The 19,737-nt window shown below is 39.9% G+C and overlaps 1 protein-coding gene across 4 annotated transcripts in view; it reads right to left on the bottom strand.

The window, feature by feature from the left end:
* DIP2A (disco interacting protein 2 homolog A) overlaps positions 1 to 19,737 on the bottom strand; it is a 128,890-nt gene that overhangs the window by 70,695 nt on the left and 38,458 nt on the right. For 3 of the 4 annotated variants that reach the window (XM_067298694.1, XM_067298695.1, XM_067298696.1), the window contains exon 3: positions 3,126 to 3,245. In XM_067298694.1, coding sequence (XP_067154795.1) covers positions 3,126 to 3,245 — 120 coding nt within the window. Of the gene's footprint in view, positions 1 to 3,125; positions 3,246 to 4,279; positions 4,363 to 19,737 lie in introns of those variants that run through there. The other variant, XM_013952113.2, reaches the window with a different exon arrangement.

Below are 19,737 nucleotides of genomic sequence, written 5' to 3'. Positions count from 1 at the left end.
AATTTCTGGTAACATTTACCGCTTGAAGACAAAAATCTGTGGCTAATGAAGAAATTTAAAGTTAATTTAAATGGAAGATGACTCTAGGAAACTATAAAAAAAATCTGCTTACAGCTAGCGAGCAGCAGATGAATTGCATCTAAATGCAAAAATGTTTCTCTTGCTTATTTTAAGTAATTTATGTCGATGGTTCTAAAATAACTATAATTGCTCCAGAAGCGATACTATTTTTTATATATATATAAAAAAGCATTCTGTCCTCATCAGCTACTCTCAAAATGGACATAGCAGAACAGATGAGATACAAGGAAAGGAAAAAAGAAAGAAATAGAAGGAAAGAAAAAAAAGAAGAAACTAGAAAAAAACCTGAAGCCTAACGAACAAATACGGCATACAGTCGATTGAAGAAGCAATCGCATCCAGAATGACAGCCTGAAGCTGTTTATCCCGCGTTATATTTAAATTTCACCGTACGTTGACACGTGTTAAGAGGTATTGTTTCAAAATGTTTGCGGTAGACATCTTTTTGGTTGGTAGAAACTGCTTTTAGCACAGCCAGAACCTCTCAGATGAATTCGGATTGCTTTTAAGCTACTGCGAAGCACAGTGATGACTCTTATTTATGCCAAAGTATTTGGAAGGAGGGGGGAAAAAGTTATTTACCAGTAACTGCTGTTCTCCGAGACACGGAGTCGACATCTGTACTCACACTCCATGTATGTCTAGATCTCACAGCAGAAATAACAACGAAAAAGAGCACTGATGCTGCAGTAAAGCATTTTCAAATTCAAATCAACTCGATGATCCAACGTGGGTTAGAATAAGGGTGGCAATACTTTCAAAGAGTAAAAATCCGTTCAAAAGCCTTGCATTTTTCTTTCACTCTACCTTCTTCATGTAAATAAAGGAGAGAAACACTAGTTCAACAAATTTGAAGTCCTTTTTCTAAAAACTGGAGAGGGAAGAGAAAAGGTTACTGGCTTCTGAAAGCTCTGTCTACATAATACATCATACATAAGCTTAACATAGATCAAATGAATCAAGTAAATCCTTTACTATTTGATTTTGATACTATCTGAGCACACTAAGTCTTGCCATATTACCACTAATGGGAAACAAAAATCCAATTTCTTACGTTACAACTGAGAACTTTTCCCCAAAGAGTTTAAATTCCCAAGGCCAGAACGCATTTTAGGCATGAATTTTAAATGAAACATGAGTTAGAGGAGCAGTGATGGGAAACCACAGAATGACGTGACAGTCCGTTGGAAACACTACCTGGCATTTTGGCAGCGGCCAGTCATAAGTACAAGAAATAACCTAAAAAAATCCACGTATCAAGCCTCATCTCAAATAGCTGCCCGCCGACAGGACTGCCTGGATTTAGAGTCGCTGGGAAAGTCTCATATTGAAATGTAAAAATATCAGCGAAGCCGGAAACCAGCAAAACTGTGAATAGCACTTCAGAATCGGATCGAAGCCGATTCAAAGAAACTTAAATCATCAAGACCATAGAAATATTAACTGAAGCTCCAGGAAAAAAAGATAATATTTAAAAGCCATCTCTATTCATTTGGAAGTGTGCTAGCAGAAATTGCTGAAGTTCACACACTGCTACGCCTTTTACACTGTAAGACTACAGAGCCCTATGCTAAACTTTCCCCAAATAATACCAGTAATATGACAGTTCCCCCCAACCCAAATTAAATAAGACTTGTGAGGCTCTAAGACAGAAAAAGTGGCCAAATACACGTTTCTTTAGGCCCTCTTAGTTCTCTTTGCTAACGGTTCCCAAGTATTCCCTGTTGTAAGTGTACTCTTTTTTGCAAATTTTAATTTCTGTTAGACTAACAGGAAAGGATCAAATGCCCCTTTAAATAAATTTCTACATGATTTATGACTCAGCTTGTAATTTACTTGGACTCTACTTAGCACTAACTTGGAAATCAGGGCTGTAATTCAGCCACTAAATCTTATTTTTTGAAGTATATTCACCAGTAGAACTATCTTGCAGATACACTTGAAATGCAAAGGTTAATTTAAATGACAATTTGTGCATTACTCTGAAACATCTCACTTAATTCTGATACTACGCAATCTTCCCTGAAACGGAGAAGTTTTTCTTTGCATAGCTGACTACATACACCATTCCCAGGTGTCCTTATAGATCCTCAGACTATTTAAGGTTTCTCATTCACCTTTTAATTATTCATAAAAAGCCCACGCAGATGTATCATCTCCATTTTTGGAGCAAGGTTTTCTCAAAGTAAGTGTCATCAATGCAAATACGATGCAGTTAGTACTGCGGCCAAGCAGTTACACGGCAAGGTGACACAAGACCAACAACCTATTAAGGAAATTTAGTACATGTCATTACTTGCACTCCCTCATCCCCAAGAGACATTTCTGAGACATATAATTACCCTGGAAAATAAACAGAAAAACTTCCACTTAAAAGCCTGAAGGTATTTAGAAGAAAAAAATTCCCCAACACCTGCCTTTCTCACTATTGTGACAAGGAATTTCACAAGGAAACAATGTATTTTAACCACCTGAAAAGTAACAATGGAAACAGGATGTGATGAGGATACAGATATTTTCGCAGAAGTTTCCAAAACAGGTTTGTCGCAGTGGTGTCCATTTAAAATTAATGTAGAATATCCATTGTGACATTTCCCTTTTTTGTGCATTTGCTTTAAATCAGGAAACATTTGAAAGTGAGCTATGGTAAATATGATAATTCTATAATCTTCCTGTTTAAAACAAGAAAACAAAACAAAACGCACTCTATAGTCCTCAGAGTGTTTAAATATGTGTTCTAAAGACCGGAAACCTGATCAGCAAACAAGAGAAATCTGTTCAATGTGGTGTAAATTCACAATAAGGAAAACATAAGAAACAATCTACAATTTCTACAATGTCTACAATTTCTTCCTCTCCTAGCGTTTCCTCCATTCTGGAATTCAACAAAAGCACTTGTGTATAGAAATCCACAAAGCTTCCATAAAAACATTCCTTAGTTTTTCCCCTCTTCCAAGGCACTTCCAGCTCACTCCCGGGTTGTACGCACTGCTTTGCTGCTGCACTTTGCCTGTTAAGACACCTTCTATTTTTCTTTTTCTTACCAGATCGGAAGCGCTCATCCCTTGAGTTGGTAGAACGTGACTTCTGCTGTTTGGACACAGCAGCTGTAGCTTGCGAAGAGCCCAGGACTCGGTTCTCTGCTTGCAGGGATGGATCCACACCTGAAACACAGTTTCGCTTCAGTACAAGTTCAGGTTCCAAATAAAACATCTGTTTCATGTTCACATTATTCCACCACCCTTGATACCTACTTACAAACCAACTGCAGCACTAAGTCTATTCCTTTAAAAACCTCATTTTCTTATTTTAAATTGACATTATTCGAACTAAAACCTAATTTGATGTTATCAGCATTTTACCCAGAATAAGAAACACTTCTGAACAACTGGAAAACTACCTTGCTCTGTTCAGGAATAAATAATGGAGATAGAAAACTGAGAAAGAAGTGAGGAAGGGTGATGTTGTTGCTACATCCCAGATGCATCCAGCTGGCTGCAGGGAGGAGGGGAAGGGAACCAAACTCCTCTTAATCCCTGAACTCAACTTACTGTGAGATGACGAGAGAAAAAACCGCAAGCCATCCAGCACTAAGATGCATCTAACCCTATTAACATAAAGGTAAGCCTGAAAAATACCCAGCAGAAGAGAAAACCCATTTCCACAACCAAATCAATTCAAGGTTGTTTGCAAGGATGACTAGAATTATGCATCAGACCTGGAGCTGCTGAAGAGTCAAGGTGACGCTGCTCTATTTTTCAAATAACTTGAACAATTCTGTCAAATTCCTGTTGACTCCACAAACGAGACAGCCAGTTTGAGTATAAAACTTGGGATGTGCATACCTGTTTAATCTGTACCCATTTCACAGAGCAAAACCCAGAAGATTCGTATTTTATAAGAACTCTCAATTCTCTAATAGAAATTTGACAGATAAGGGCAGAATTAATCTGTCAGCTTCAGCCATCTAAAGACCACTCTTCTAATCTCGGTTGGCTAGTACTTTACATATGCCGGAAAGAAATGCAGATCCTTTCTGGACACTGTTTATTCCATCCCCTAAAAAGATAACTAAAGTAAGAGGAACCGACCTGCTCTCTAGGACATCTCCTCTGCACCAGTCCAGGATAGGACTCTAGACAGATAACCTAGAGCCAACATCTATCTTTAGCCTAAAGTTCAGGAAGATGAATCCTACCTTTACACTCTAGCATGGCAGAAATAAGAATCAAAGGGGTGGACAGTCCTTCGGTAGCTATTAAATATCCCTTATTACTCCTCACTCCTGAAAAAGAGGAGACATGCTTCTGGCTCTTGATAGATCTGCAGGGACTAAACAAGCTTGAATTACAACCACTCACTTATACTTGCAATTTTTTTTCTCATCCATTATACATCTATGCTTAAACTATAAAACCCCAGACTGAAAACTCTACGGGTGCTCTCTGAAGATACATGTCACACTGAAAGCAATGAAGCACCAGAACAAAAATAAAGGAAGAAGTAAGTGGTCTCTTTGGCTTGTATTGCCGTCTCTAAAACTGGTGAATAATACAGTCTTCAGAAGAAAGTGCAACAGGCACAACATAACATGTAAAACATTTCTGATACTATATTGCAGAGGAGAGGGGTTTGTTTTTTTGTACTAACCTGTCACGAATTTACGCCCTTACTTGGTTTATTTGGCCTACTGTCGAGCTTAATAGTAAACTGTCTTTAATCCAGGTAAGATCTGCTGCACCAAGTTTACTATGTTACCAGCTCTTGTGCCAGACCAGACTAAGTTTCATCTTCCACTATTTTACTCCTTACTTCCCTTGAAGGGCTTATGCCTTCTTGCTTGTGCTCAACCTCACTAGAATTAGCCACAATACTCTCCAAATCCCGATAAAGTCAGAAAGCAGCTTTCGGTGAACTCAAGCCATCAGTCTTGAGGCAGCAGTGCCAGTTCTTTCGGAAGGAAAAAGTAAAACTTTAAAAGGCAAGAAAGTATTCCTCTTCCCCTCAATGGGTTTGTGTTCCCTCTCCTTCCCCCAAATGCATACCAAGAAAGAAATCAGTAATTAATTAGTAATAAAACTCATACTTGTAAGAGATTTGTTTTTTTAAATCTTCCTGGTTGGACCTGTTTCTATATATCATTTTACTTCGGTATCTGTTAAGATCATTTGCAGCTAATTGTTAATAGTTCTGGGTACTCAAAATGGCAAACTTGAATTAGCCATGAGTTCTGGAAATAAATATGAGCCTCAGTAGTATAAAAGGAAGTAACACAAAACTTAATCAGTGTGATTAGTGTAAGAAATTAATCCAACCCCAGAGAAGCGCTTCTATCTTTTACAATTTGCAAATACACTCACTCAAGGACGTTTTCCTATCCTCCAAAAGCAAAATTTTTGAAGTATATGAAGGGTTAAGTAACATCAAATGTATCGAACCACTCTGCCAATAGGGAAAATGTCCCAGGCCAGAGAAGAAACTGAAGTTCCCAAAGGAGAAGAGGCAAACGTGGAGCTCTGCAAGCATCAGCTATTTCAATGCTAACCAATATAAAGAGATAATATTTCTTGCAACACTTGAACAGAATCTTGCTTCTAAAAGGAAAGACAATTTACCATACCAGCTGAATTGATTCAACATATCTTACACTTGAACAGTGGTGCAACCACTTCAGAATTGGATTTTACATTTCATGTAAGCAAAAAGTTTTACATCTCCCCAAATCAAGAGCCCAGCTGGATTTGTTGGTTCGTAAACAGTTAAACAAACTTCTTGAATTCATAATCGGTGAAAAAAACGGAGGCAAGCCATCTCCTCAAAGCCTGGGCCAAGAAAAGAACAGATGCAAGCAGCTAATGTGATAACTGAGGGGGCGAAGAAGAGGAGAAAAGGGATGAGCAGCTAAGCTGGGAGTCTCCCGAAAATAGATTGCCTATTTATGAAACTTTCCAACAACGGCAAATCTACATTAGGAGGGTACCCATCCAAAAATGGGCCAAACGTGACATCAGTTTTGTGTGATCTTGTCTCAAAGGACCTCGGAGAAGGAGGCAACAAAAGAGGACGAGAATGATAATTTTTGTGCCTTTTCTTCCTGGAGAAGAAAAAAAGGGGGAGGTGGGAGTTATTAATTGCAAGTGGAGGAAGAGATTAATGTCCTACTCAACCTGCCTTTCTCCCTGGACGTGAAATATCCCGTTACTGCTGCCTTCGTCTGGTTTCTGTAGCTTTTGGGCTGCAGATGTGCAGCAAGCAACCGCAGAACCTTGGAGTCCGGACCCACAAGGCCACGAAGACCCTTTCCTGCTCTGATCCCGTGTGCCTTGCAAAGCTGGTCAGCATAACCTGACATTGCTGCATTGGGCACACGAGTTTAGTCCTTGAACATACGGGGAAAAACAGGAAGCTTTAGATGGGAAAAAACGAGCAAACGTGGAATATTAACCAACCGAAGACAAGCTGCAGTGGAACGCTCCTGAGCCACGTGCAACTTGAGCATTGGTATTTGGCCACTCCAATATTGGGGTTTTGAGGAAGAGGGGACCATAAATGAACGCAGCAGACTGCATCAAAGCTCACCAGCTCCAAGAGCAGAAGCTTCTCCTCCACCAACTCCTTCAAAGCACATTTCTGCGGATCAGAATTAGGGTAGTTGTATTGCAGTGAAATACATACTAGTGAGCTGCAGAAGCTCCTTTTAGGTCAGGATGGCGCACAAAAATCAGAAACCAAGCTTGTGTTTCTGTAGGTTAAATCTCCCTTTTCCCTTTCTCAGAGAAAAAGGTTTCAGGTCATAGCGCAAAGCACCAAGAACAAGCTCTGGAAAATACCGCTTTTTTTGTAAAAATAAGGTGACTAAGGTGACTAGAACTTGCACCTAAAGCTTAAGCCATGTGGTTACATACCAGAAAAATCCTGTTCTGCAAGGCTGGTGAACTTGTTAGTTTGTTCCGGTACTATGCAAATCACTACCTTCCTACCCTTTAGCAAAACTAGATGGATAATTAGGCTAACCCCCCCTCCATCCACAGTAAAGACAGACAGATCTTTCCAAATGTAACATTTTAGAAACTCCCCATTAGAGAAACTCCATCCCCTATCACTATATCCTGTCCATTTTGAACTTATCCCCAAGCAAGCAAGAATGGAAAGTCATCTTAAAGAGCCTGCCGGGTAAAATGCACGTTCCAATTAATTGGATTGAAGAGGGTGAGATTAAAATTAATATTGGGATTATAATCGTTTTTTTCCATCCACCAACCTTGTAGAATTAACAGAGCTAACACTGACATTTCTTGCAATTTTGTTTTATACATGCACAAATTATTACATCGCAACAGGCAACGATTAGTTTGCAATACCAGGAAAGCTCTCCGCTGGCATTGCTGGGGAGGGTGCAAAAAAAAACTTAACAGACAGCTCTCGTTTGTATTACACAGCTTGAGTTTGCGAGCTCCTCAGGGTAAAGCGGCACCTGTCTTTTATGGCTGAACAAAACCTCAGCACAATGCACCTGAACCTATACTGTTACCTTAACAAAATAAGGAATAGCAACTTGAAGACAGTTTTTTTTCCCCCCCTCTCTGAGGTTCTGGCCACTAGGAAAGTCACATTCTGCAATCTCTCAATTTTTGGATAAAACAAGTACAGCAGTAATATTTCCACAAATACGGATTAAAAAGCGCGCTTGCTTTCAACACAGACAAAAACCCAATCCAATTTGTTAAACTAAACACAAAATACTTTGCAAGACAAACACAGATTAATGCTGCCTTAGACTCGCTGGCAATTTGCAGTATTCAGAGGAAAATCTCTCCTAAGTAAAGTTTTAACTGTAGAATCAAAACCGAGTTAACACAGAAAACTTTCTAGAAGTCTCATAAGCTTCCTAAAGCTACTATAAATAAGAACTAATACATGGTTTTGGTGGAACAATTACAACTGATGGTCTCAACATAGAAGACCAGCATTTTACTAATGCTACAGATAAAAAGTACTTTCGTTTTGTAAGCTATTTTGTATACATACAATTATAGCTACAAACAAGTTTTTCCCACTTAGCCTCCATAGCAAACATGTTACACCTGTACATGTCAATTAAAACATACATTTAACCACAGCATAAAATCAAAATGCTGCATGGAAGAGAGAAGACTGATTTGAAAGTGAGAAAATTTGTGATCCATACTGACTTCTGAAGAAGAGTGAGCTGTGTATTTTACAGCAATAAATTTGTAACCACGTAGCATGCGAAAACATGCTGCTGAATTACGAACAAGCTCGGAAGCAGAAAAATTCCAAGTAAAGCGAGATTTAACAGCCATAACCCACCAACTTTGCTATTCTGTACGAAACAGCACTTGAGCAAAGTGCATGTATTAAAGTCTCCCCCTTCCTACTCAAAAAGCTTTATTCCTCCTATCTATCAAAAGCACAGACCTCACTGCTGGAGGACTTTCCTGGGGAACGTACTTGCAGAGCAGTTGCCCTCCTGCCTCTTCCATCTTGTCTACGTAAGACAAGTAACTAAACAGTTTTTGAAGACTTTTCCCCCATGCCGCAGCAAATTCTTCTCCGTGACAGTTATTAAACATTTGAATCTAATTATCTTTGCAAAAAAACCCACTCACACCGAAATGCATCTCCCAAAATAGAAATTCAGTAATTTCATTTCTAAACTAGGTTAATTTATGAGAGAGAGTCGTACCAGTTTACTAGCCAAATCTTTCAAAAATCTCTTCTCTCCAGTTTTAAAGGTAAACTGAAAAGTAAAAGCAAAGCAGTTAAGACGCGGCAAAATATCCACTCATCCCAGGTTTACTTGCGTTGCGTTATCCATTATGCCTCCAGCCATTCCCAGTCTGCATAAAAGGACATCTCACATTAAAGAGATGGCTTTGCAGAGAGGAGGGGGAAGAGGGAGGCCCGAGAGGTAACTTTAGGCTCCGTGCGCATCTTACGTAGTCCACTGTTAAGTCTTTGGGCAGCTGTTGGACTGGTTCTAGGAATGAGAAAGGAGCACAAGAAGAAAAACACAGGTTCAAAGTGCTAAAGAAAGGAAAAAGGAGTACGACAAAGCAGAAACTACGACAAGGGTGGGAAACTGCCGGCCTGGCTCTAGGCCAGCCTTGCAGGCTGTTCAGCCCCGCTGCGGCGCCTCCTCCGTGCCCACCCCAGCGCTCTACCCTAACCCGAGCACCCCCTGTGCTCCCTCCGCCCCCCCCCCCCCCCAGTGCCTCACTGCTTTCTGATGCCACCCAACACGCAGGTAGGGCTCGGCACCCGACAGGGGAGGTTTACACCAAGGAACACAGTGTTTCTCGGTTCCCCCCTCTGCCTTTACCTGGCCCAAAGGATAGAGATGCTTTCTGGAGTTTCTCAATTTGAGAAAGTCTAGATGAATAGGTAAGGTCCTTCCTGGCAGGGTTTTCAGGTGGATGGATGCACGCAGCAAGGCTCCTTCCCAATTTGTATGACTTTGCACACCACGGCACGTGCGTGTCTGTGCAGTGGATTCACACATCTAACCTCTCAACCTCACCCTCACGAGGGCAGCCCATACTCCTCAGTCTTCTCAACCAAAGGTGCACAGCTGTGCTAACGTGTACCTAGCTTATCTAGGATCTCTCTTGACTTTTTGATCTGAATAGCCTCACCTCAGTCGTGAAGCTTCTTGTCCTTCCTTGGGTCATAGCTCAATCTTACCATTCCTTCCACTCGCACCACATCCCAGGGCCTATTACCTGATACACACATTTTCAGCTTGAGGTCTGAAAAGACAGAGGTGTTCGCAACTTCTGGGCCAATAAAACTGAACAAGGGTCTACCCAAATTCATTTATTAGCTGGCACAACATATCAGAAAAACATGAGTTAAGAAAAAAGAAAGAAAAGAGCAGCTTATACATACATTACACTTGATCTCATCTTGTGCTGTTCTACAACTTTTTCCTCTACACTGACTGCAGATAGAAATTTTTTGCTAAAAAATCACCAAGAACAACTCTTCACTAGATAAACTCCCTTTCTATGAATGTTATGAAGAGCCGAGTTTCAAGGATCTCTCTCCCAAAATTAAATGGTGGGTACAATAAGCATATTACTCAATAATCTGCTTTGAAGTTCAGCTGATAAATTTCCATTTGGAGAATATGAAACACTCAAGGGCTTTCTTCCGCCTTCTACTGAAGGAAGCATACTACAGCAACGAAAAATACAGAAACATAGAAAATGAGCCCCAGTCTAGCCAGGGAACTAAACTGCCTAGAAGATACTGACAGCAAAAGGCACAGCAATTTAGACACTGTGCCAAGGCTGGCAAGGAGAACATCTATGTGACCTTAGCTCAAGGTTTTGCTTCTTAAAAGCTTTCGCTTCACTATCATATTTCAGGATGGTGTTGGCTACATCACTTTTGCAAATTTGGGTGTATCTGCTGAGCCAGTACTGATGGTGTCTATTTAAGCACACGGATTAGGAAGGGGAAGCTACCAAGGATGATAAATGCAGCCAGGTTTTAGTCCCTTCCTGACAGCAACAAAGGTATTGAAACTGTGAGTCTGAGCAAAGTAGAAGGCATTCTTTACTGAAAGAGTCCCTGAAACAGCAGCAGCAACGCTTCACAAGCACAAAGGAGTGCTAAGGGCTACCATCTACAAAACATATCTAAGAAAACCAGGACACATGAATCCTGCATCCTAGTCCACATTATTTCTAGGACATGCATTATCTCTAGGCAAAACTCTGGGATCATAGAAGCGAGGTTTTAGCTTTTAAAATGTGATGAGAACATGTATTTACCTGGATGTTTCCAATAGAATGAAAACTTTTGAGTTTAATGTACTACTGTAGAGCATTTGATCATTTGCTCTTGGTTCTGCCAGAAGGTCTATGTCATGATTCATAGTGACCCAGCCTCTAAATCTCCAATCAAATATTCTATAAGATCCACATAAAAGAGACTATCTTTAAAAGGATGCGATTAATAAGCTCTACGCTATCTAGGTGACCTCAACCATCAATTTTCTAGGTGGCAACCATCGACTGGTTATCAAATGAACGGTGAGGAAAGATGAATGGCTTGGACCTTGAAGTTCAGACGACTTGAAAACCACCCGCCTGAGAACTGATTTCTGTGATGTATTCTGTATACAAAGAGAGAAATCTCCAAAATTTAGTTTCTTCCCTTGGCAGCAAAAACAAAAACATCTGTTGTACTTAGATGGATATGGCTAGGTTGATGGTGGAAGACTCCTACCTTTCATTAAAAATTTACCACAAAAAAAATCATGGCCAATTTTATAGCCCAATTTCCATATTCAACTTCCCAAACTAGAAGAATGCACTATGAAATTCGGTCATAAAGATTTCCCAGTGCGATACTAAAATCACTTAATTAAAAAGGCACATGAACAACAATCGCTTGATATTTTCAGAAACTGTTAGCTATAAACAGCTTCTTAAACTAGCCCACCTGACCACATTAAATTTTCATATGCTTTATGTAAACTAATTATACTAAGATTCAAATTAGCCTATTAAGATCTGGACATACCTTGAACACAGCTGTTTACAGCACTAGTATAAAGTGGATGTTTTAATTCAGTAGCATGCATAAAGACCATAATTGCTCTCTCTCCCTCTTTTCTTTTTATTCCCCCCCTCCCCTTCTATAAGGAAACTTTAAAAGCTATTATGAACTGCAAGGCACCAGAGTAAACTGCACGTTCCTCAGAAAAGGAACTACAGAACAAAGTGGTACAGGGCTTGTGAAACTGGTCCCGTTCCAATTGAATTACTAGGATGACAGCCCACAAAGTACAAAAAAAGATATTTCATAGTTATATAAAATTAAAAGTAACGTATCCTTGTTAACAGCAGATGCACTTTTCAGAGACTGAAGCAAGTTCAAGTGACTGCAGACTCTTATACCCAGTCTCCAACGTTAGCTGACTATTCTGTAAATAATCTCAGTCTACAATATGCCCTTATATTTGGCAGTGTCAAAAGAATATGCACTCAGCAGTTATCAGGTAACCAAAAGTATCACGATGCAAGAAATATGCTTTTGATTTTCAGGACTTCATATGGCCAGAACACAACACTCAGCCATACTAGGCTGTACTGCTAAGTTATCTTAAGTAGCACCAGAATAGCGACTGCAGTCACAGCCTGAGTTACACAGATAGACAGGCAATTTTAATTTAAACATTAACATTGTAAAAAGTTCAAACAGAAACCAGTAAACTAATAAAATGACCATTAGGAGGCTACAGTGTAGATGTCCACAGTCTCATGAGTTAATTTTACTCATGGAGTTCATTTTGCTATGAACAGCAAAATTCAGAGCTTCAAAAGTTTTCAACAATAACACTTATTCAAGCTTTAGGGAGGTCCTTTATTCTTGTAGATACTCATTGGAAGAATCACTTTCTCCTTCAGTGTAACCTCTTGCAGTCAGAACATGAGGCCTGCTTTTTTAGGAGACATGAAGGACCTGTTTTTTTTTTTTCCAGAAAAGTCTGAGCAGGCTTTTAGAAGAGGTTTAGAAGACTGCACGTATTTGGCTTGCCAGTAAGGACAGATGCAACAATTATCTGCTCTCTGTGCACACGAGCACACATGGTGCAGTTGGCTCATGGGCCTCAGTCTTAGGATCCACTTGGCCGACACAGATGAACATCTCAGGAGGATGGATTTCACTGACACCCCCAAAAAACTAGCCACAGTGCTACTGAAAGGAGGTTCAACAGGACAACCCAGTGGCATCATAGAGAAATCCTATTTCCACATTAGCAGCCCTTATGGAGGAGGAATGTCTCCATGCAAGAAGGCAAGAGGATAATGGGGGAAAAAAAAAAATCCATAAGTGTGTCTGCTAAGACAGCCAGATCTCCCCATGAATCAACAGACATCTCTTTTCTGGGGGCAAAAACCCCACTGACAAAGGAAACTACAGTGCTGGATGCTTACATTGTGCACCAACTGTCTCAATTTCTGACGGCATCAGAAATGGCCACATGATGACTTGCCACCTGGGTGGCAAGGAGGAAGTTTTTAAAATGTACCAAGCATAGTCCTACAAAACATCAGGGAAGAAACCAGCAGACACAGTCCGTGGGGGCACCAGTAATGCAGGAAAGGTGGGACAAAGGTTTTGGGGTTACAACTTAAGCTTTTAGAAAGGAAGCTGAAGACCAGCATCCTCATGGTAATGCAACTATACCGGGTAACAGATGCAGAATTACATCAGGAGATGGAGACTACGAGTACCCGAGAAAACTGTGTAACAAAAAATGTTTCCAATTCATTGAAACTGATGAACTTTTGGAACGGGAAGCTTTTGGAGGAAGGACAAGATTAAATTTAGAATTTAGATTTTTAAATTTAGAACTTAAATTTCATCTGAATCGAGCTGCTATGTGAAGTCAAGAAGGCTATATGCTGAATGGTGGAAAGCAGAGGAAGTACCTGTGCATGGAAACACTCCATAACACACACCTTGCAATGCCTCCCTAACTATCAGAGAAAGCTGGAAACCTCCCTTCATCTTAAGGGAGGAGAATGGGGGCCCTCCATTCTTCTCATGCCACACAGTGACTGCGCACATCCACCTATAGAGCTACGTAGTTATACAGCCACTGTCCCACCATGCAACTACAGTAAAAAATGTCAGTGAAGGACTTCATCCCTCAGTAAATCATTCCTGTTCTCAAATTCTTCTGAAAGATGGCCAAAAAGTCTTTCATGACTGGAAACCTCCTGACTGCTGTGGCACCCTTCACAACCTAGAGAGAGGAAGAGGAGGGAGGACCCAGAATATACTGACCCACTATCCTTAAGGGTCTTGGTGATCCTTTTCCCTGTGTCCCTAACTGAGGCCTGGAAACTTTTCACCTGACTTCAGTGATGTGCAGCAGGTCTCAGGAACAAGGGCACAGGGAGAAGCAGTAGCATCGCAGCAAGCAGAGTATCTACAAGTGCATGGAAGCAGAATTAACACTTGTGGCAGATGCTGTCCCCCACCCCTGTCTTACAAACTAGATGATGATCTCTTCCGTTTTAAAGAAATTTCACTTTTGAATGTTTTATGGTTCCTCCTTCCCTCCCATCCAAGAAAAAAAAAAAGATATTCCTTTATAAGGTTCTCATCTTTTCATTTTGAATGAGGCCCCCCCAGACTCTCTGTATTACTTTTTTCCAAGAGCCTCCTCCAGTCGTGTTTTGCTGAAACTTGATCAAGACTAATGCTCCCACAGTACTGTCTGGAAAATGATGGGGAAGAGGGACTTATCCTACAGGCCAGGGCCAGCAACACCTACACAGGGCTGTTTCCCATTCCAACCTTGCATCTCAACTTCTTCAGAGAGAATTACAGAAGAGAAACACTAATGTAAGAAGTATGGAGTAGCACCTTCATATGGTCACAACAGAAGCCCCTCAGCTAATACCTAACACCAATCTCCTCCTCAGTACAATATGATCAGATGGAAAAAGGACAAAGGGAATTTTAGGGCTGTTTTTCCTGCTCACACAGTACCCAGGGAACTGGTCAGGCTGTAGTTACTAACACTAGCTTTAAGCAATCGGGACAACTCTGGATAAACCAGAAAAGTTGGCTGGTACTGATAGCACCACGTTTACTTATGATAAGCCCTTTGTTGAACCTCTCTGCTGTTGAACTAATATGTAACTAATTCACATTGGCCATTACCACACCCTTCTGCAAACACTTTGAGGAATTCTGCAGTACGATTCTTCGGGGCAGCCATCCAACTCACATAACCCATTTTACATTGAGGAATAAACTCTCCCTCTGCTATCCTTGCACATAATCCACCCCCTCTTCTGCTGACTCTTGAAAGCAAATAGCTGCAAAGCACAAAAAAAGGGGGGGGGATAACATCTAAGATGCTTATTAATGTTTTGGGGGTTTTAATGACCCAAACGAAGGAAAGCCATAAGTGGCAAGTTTGGAGCAGAGGAAACTGCAAACCAAATCATAATAAGGTTTGTGCAGAAAAATAGTATCTCTCCCCGCATCATACAACTCCTGTGCATCCACGGGTTCTTCATTTGTAGCAGACATACCAGCTGGTAGGAAAAAAAGCCAGCCTGTTGGACTCAGCATCACATGGCTACCAAGCAATACTACCACTAACGATACTGGTCATGTTTTAAAATTTCAAACTGCCTCTATAAAGCCCACGCTTATAAAGATGTTGATGTAGTAGAAAGTATCAGCTCTTGGGAACAGACTAGCGAGTAGAGGACGCTGACTGAATAGCATTCCTTTTTTAGACCTCAAAGAGCTCCTTAGAGATCTGGGAAAGAGCAGGCTAAAATCACTTGTCCTTATTTAAAAAAAATCTGAACCTTTTTTTTTAAACCTAAAAAAGATTATCTGTTTCCTTTAAGACTATTTTACCTTAATTATATATTTAAGTAAAGAAACTCCTTCTCCAGCTGAAATATAAGAAAGCATTAGTAACAAAAGTGAAAGATATCTCAAGTATGCTTTAGTGTATCTCGGATCAGAGCAATATGAAAAGTTGGCTTAACTGATACCTTTTAATCTGTTTCATGATCTTAACACCACACTACATTTAGATCTCATAATATTAAGATATCAAATCTATTCACAGGCGTGTTTTTATGGTATTAAAGAAGCTATATACTTAGGTTACTTGTCATCTACAAAATGCAACATTTAGGGCCACATTCAACTTAATGAATCAACCTATGATCTGCTGCTATGTATCATTTTTTCTGCATTTTTATAAGTATTTTCATAGATATTTTATCTTAATAATGAATATTAGAAACAAACTTATTATTTTGTTAATGGCAACCAATTTGCAGATTTTTGTTCTCATCGGTTACACTATTACTGTAAGAAAAAGTACATTGAGAGACATACAAGTCTCTGAATATCAACCACAGGCAATCCCCAAGACAGCAAATTTGCTAGCTACCAACAACAATGCAAAACTTAGCACGGTCACAGTTAATTTTTTTGGATAGTGGTACTGGGAACTTGCCCTCAAACCTTGGGCGGCTTTTTTTTTTTTTTTTTTTTTTTTTGTCCTTTACAGTGTCAGGAGATTATACTTTATGCCAGATTTCACTTACCTAAGTTTTTTCAAAATTACTGTTAATCTGGACTAACACTCTGGGTTCACAAACACTCAATGTCTTGCAAATAACAGCTCTCAGAGGAAAACACAGAATATGTGTTGTTTCAAATATATAAAGTGGAAGTACGTCTAGCTTAGTATTTACTCTCCATTCTTGTCTTCTTTATATTTGCTTTATTGTTACTTATCATTAACAGATAAAGCAGCAGTGGCAGTTGTACTATGCTTAATTTACTACTTATTTATTTTCTTCCAAGATAAATTCATAAAAGTAATCTTAAAAGTATTTGACCAAGATTAAAGACATTTGGAACTTCACGTGAAACCTAGTAGTCAAAGAGATGATCAGAGGAAAGCAAGGTGTGAAAATTATGAGTGTTAATTTGGCACAGATAGTTCTCACCAAATTGTCATGTCTGTTTTGGTACATAATGAGAAACTAATAGACAGACTAGTTCACAATGGAAAGATATCCATATTTTAAAAGCTGTCTTCACAAGGAGGTCTATCGGTAATGCCAACAGATATTCTTTTGGGAAACACACGTACTTTTTGCAAGAAATCAGATTCCTAACTACAGGAGAGTCTCCAGACTTGTCAGCCCACCATCTATCGCAGACAATTCACTACAAAAGTATTTGAAAGACTTGATAAACAGAAGGCCAGGTAATGTTTTCTTTGGGAATTGATGTAACAAGAGAAAAGCTTTGGCCTCCAACTTGAAGGTCTTGAAAGACTGATGTCACAGCAAGAGAAGCTTCCTTACAGCTGATGAAGAAATGGTCCAATATACACTTGTTCTGCTGGTCCAAATATATTCACAAAAACTTTGAAAAGTTAACTTTGCATGAATAGAGTTTATATACTAGATGAGGTACGCTTTGCCCTCTCAGCATTAAAAAAGCCAACATGAACATGCTGTCATGCATTCTGGCTAAGTGAAATTGTGTAGCTGATCCAGAACAAATCTGTATTATTGGATGATTCAGTGCAGATCCGCTCCCGATTGCAAAGCTATAGCCTCAAACAGAAGCAATTACCTTCATGACATTACATGTCTTCCCTGCCATCTCCGGATCAGATGGGCTTGACTTTATCTCATTTCTGCTTTGGCTTGGAACTGTTCTTGAATCTTTAAGATCACCAATACCTACCATGCTCCTCTTTACTAAAGTATTTTAAGCTTTTATAACAGTTCGGGCTACATTCTATTAACTTCTCCAACTGCTTCCAGAAGAGAAGAAAAAAGTCACCACTTGTTGCTTGAGAGAAACAACTTCTGGAAAAAGGAAGCCCATCCCAGTTTTTTAATCTCACCAGCAGAGCTCTGCCAGGATTTTTCTAGCTACCAAACTGAGATCTCTCTTGGATTCACTCAGAGAATAACCTTAGAATTCATTCTCAGTGTCCTCACAAACTGTAAAAACAGGGAAAAGCAGGTTTACATATCTTTTTTCTCCAGACATACAGCATTCATTTAGGCAACAAAAGTTGTCAAAGTGTCTATCATCTGGGAGGAGTATTTTATTATCACAAGACTATTAAAAACACATCCTAGTGGGGAGAAAACACCTTAGAGCTCTCAAAGAATGAGTTTATATTATTACATTATAGTAATGAGTATTCTTAAGAAGCACTGCAGAACACTTTTGAACTTTAGCTGACCTATCTATTGCACCAGAGATGAATTTCCAACAGCTGACAAATAGATCTCCGGCTTCTAGCCATTTTTTGCTATACTTTTTCATTAGTTGGTATTTTGAAGACTTAAAGACCAAATAATCCTTCATGCGAAGAAACCACAAATTAATACAGGGAAAAGGTCAATGACTTCACGGCATTTTCGTAAAAAAAATCTTGCACATCTGACTTTCTAGATTAAGATATTTTAAGTGAGTTTTGAACTACTGAGACTGATTCATTTTCAGGAATTTTTCTGCCCACACTTCCTTTCTTTTATTTGTAGTATTAACCTTTGAACATTGCCTCTTATCCACAACTTGCAGAAGGCAGATTCTCAGGTGGTACCAACTGCAAGGCAGATTAGCACGCCAGCTGTATTCTGCCAGAGTAAGCAACAGCAACAATGAGAACTGGAGACCACACGGATACGCGCACACGCTTGAAAAAACTAGTGGAACGCAGCACGTACTGCCAAAATTCACGTAGGTAGCTACGAAAAGAACCAATTCTTTGGCTGCTCGTGATGCAATGGTGGCTGATACGAGAGGTTGCAAGGAGTTCAGGTGGTTTTGCTTGCTTCTAAAGACCAGCATCTACATCAGGCAAGAAAGTCAGCACTCATTTTGGGTGTAAATGCTACCACAGCCTGTGAAGGAACTGGTTGAGAGACTGTAATTTTTCCTATAACCACAGCAAAAACGCTCTGGTTTGCCAGTAACACTTCCTCTCCTGGAGTTGACTCATAGTCCAAATTTTACCGACCAGATTTCCTACCTTGAGGTTCAGTAGGTACAGCTACTTCTGCTGAGTTCCTGAGCACCACAGCAAAATACAACGTAATGTAATACTGCAACTCTAACGGTTTAAGAATATTCATAAGGTGAGCCTAATAAAGAGGTAGTATCTTAATTAGATCGACCTGCGTGGTCGGAGGAGCAGGGGAGACGAAAACAGACTTCCCAGGCATACAGATCTCTCTCTAGCTCCTTTATCAGGATTCCCCCACAGGGACAGGCGGAACAACTGAAATGGTAAGATACAGCACATAACCTTTTCCATGTTAACAGTAGTGCTAAGATACGGAATCGGTCTTTAAATAAGAATCTAGCAAATCATTTACCAAAAGATCTGCCCACCAGAAATTCGGAGACATTTCTTTCAAAGCCTCAGTAAAAACGCTTCTGCTTTGAGAACGAAAGGAAAAAGGGCACGGCAGAACCAGGAGGTCAGAGGGATGGGCAGTTCTTGGAAAGGCTCTGCTGGCCGAGACTTTAAAACTACGGAAAATATTTGTTTCTTAAAGAAATTGCCTTCACACCTGGTAGGCGAGCAGGAAAGCAGCACCATAGCTGTGCTAGCGCCTCCACAGTAATGCATATTTAACGAAAGGAAACACAGATTTTGCTTCCAAGTGACTGACTGGTTGCTGTCAGAACCTCGGAGGATCTTATTCTGTCTTTCCCCTTGGTTAAAACAGTTTCATAATGGTTTCCAATGCCTGGAGTACCAGCTAAATTCAGGTAACCATTAAAAAGAAATCTACATTTACCGATACATCATATATGAATGCAAAGAAGAAATAAGATTTATTGCACATTCAACAACCCATCATGATATTCCACTTCCTGAGATGAAATTTTTAACGTCAGTGACAATTAAAACTTTACAGGTAAAAATTACCTCTTCCTGAAATTCAATAGGAAAAATAGACAGTGCCCTGCGGCACACCAGCTTGCCTACTTCATAATTTCATTAAGAGAAAATAAATGCTCTCAAGGACACTTGTGTCACTTCTCTCTGTCCCTGACACAAGAGGTCAGCTATAATCTGTGAAAAGT

Source organism: Apteryx mantelli, chromosome 6 (assembly GCF_036417845.1).
Source record: "Apteryx mantelli isolate bAptMan1 chromosome 6, bAptMan1.hap1, whole genome shotgun sequence".
Taxonomy (NCBI): Eukaryota; Metazoa; Chordata; class Aves; order Apterygiformes; family Apterygidae; genus Apteryx; species Apteryx mantelli.
This window is presented reverse-complemented; position numbering and strand designations above follow the sequence as displayed.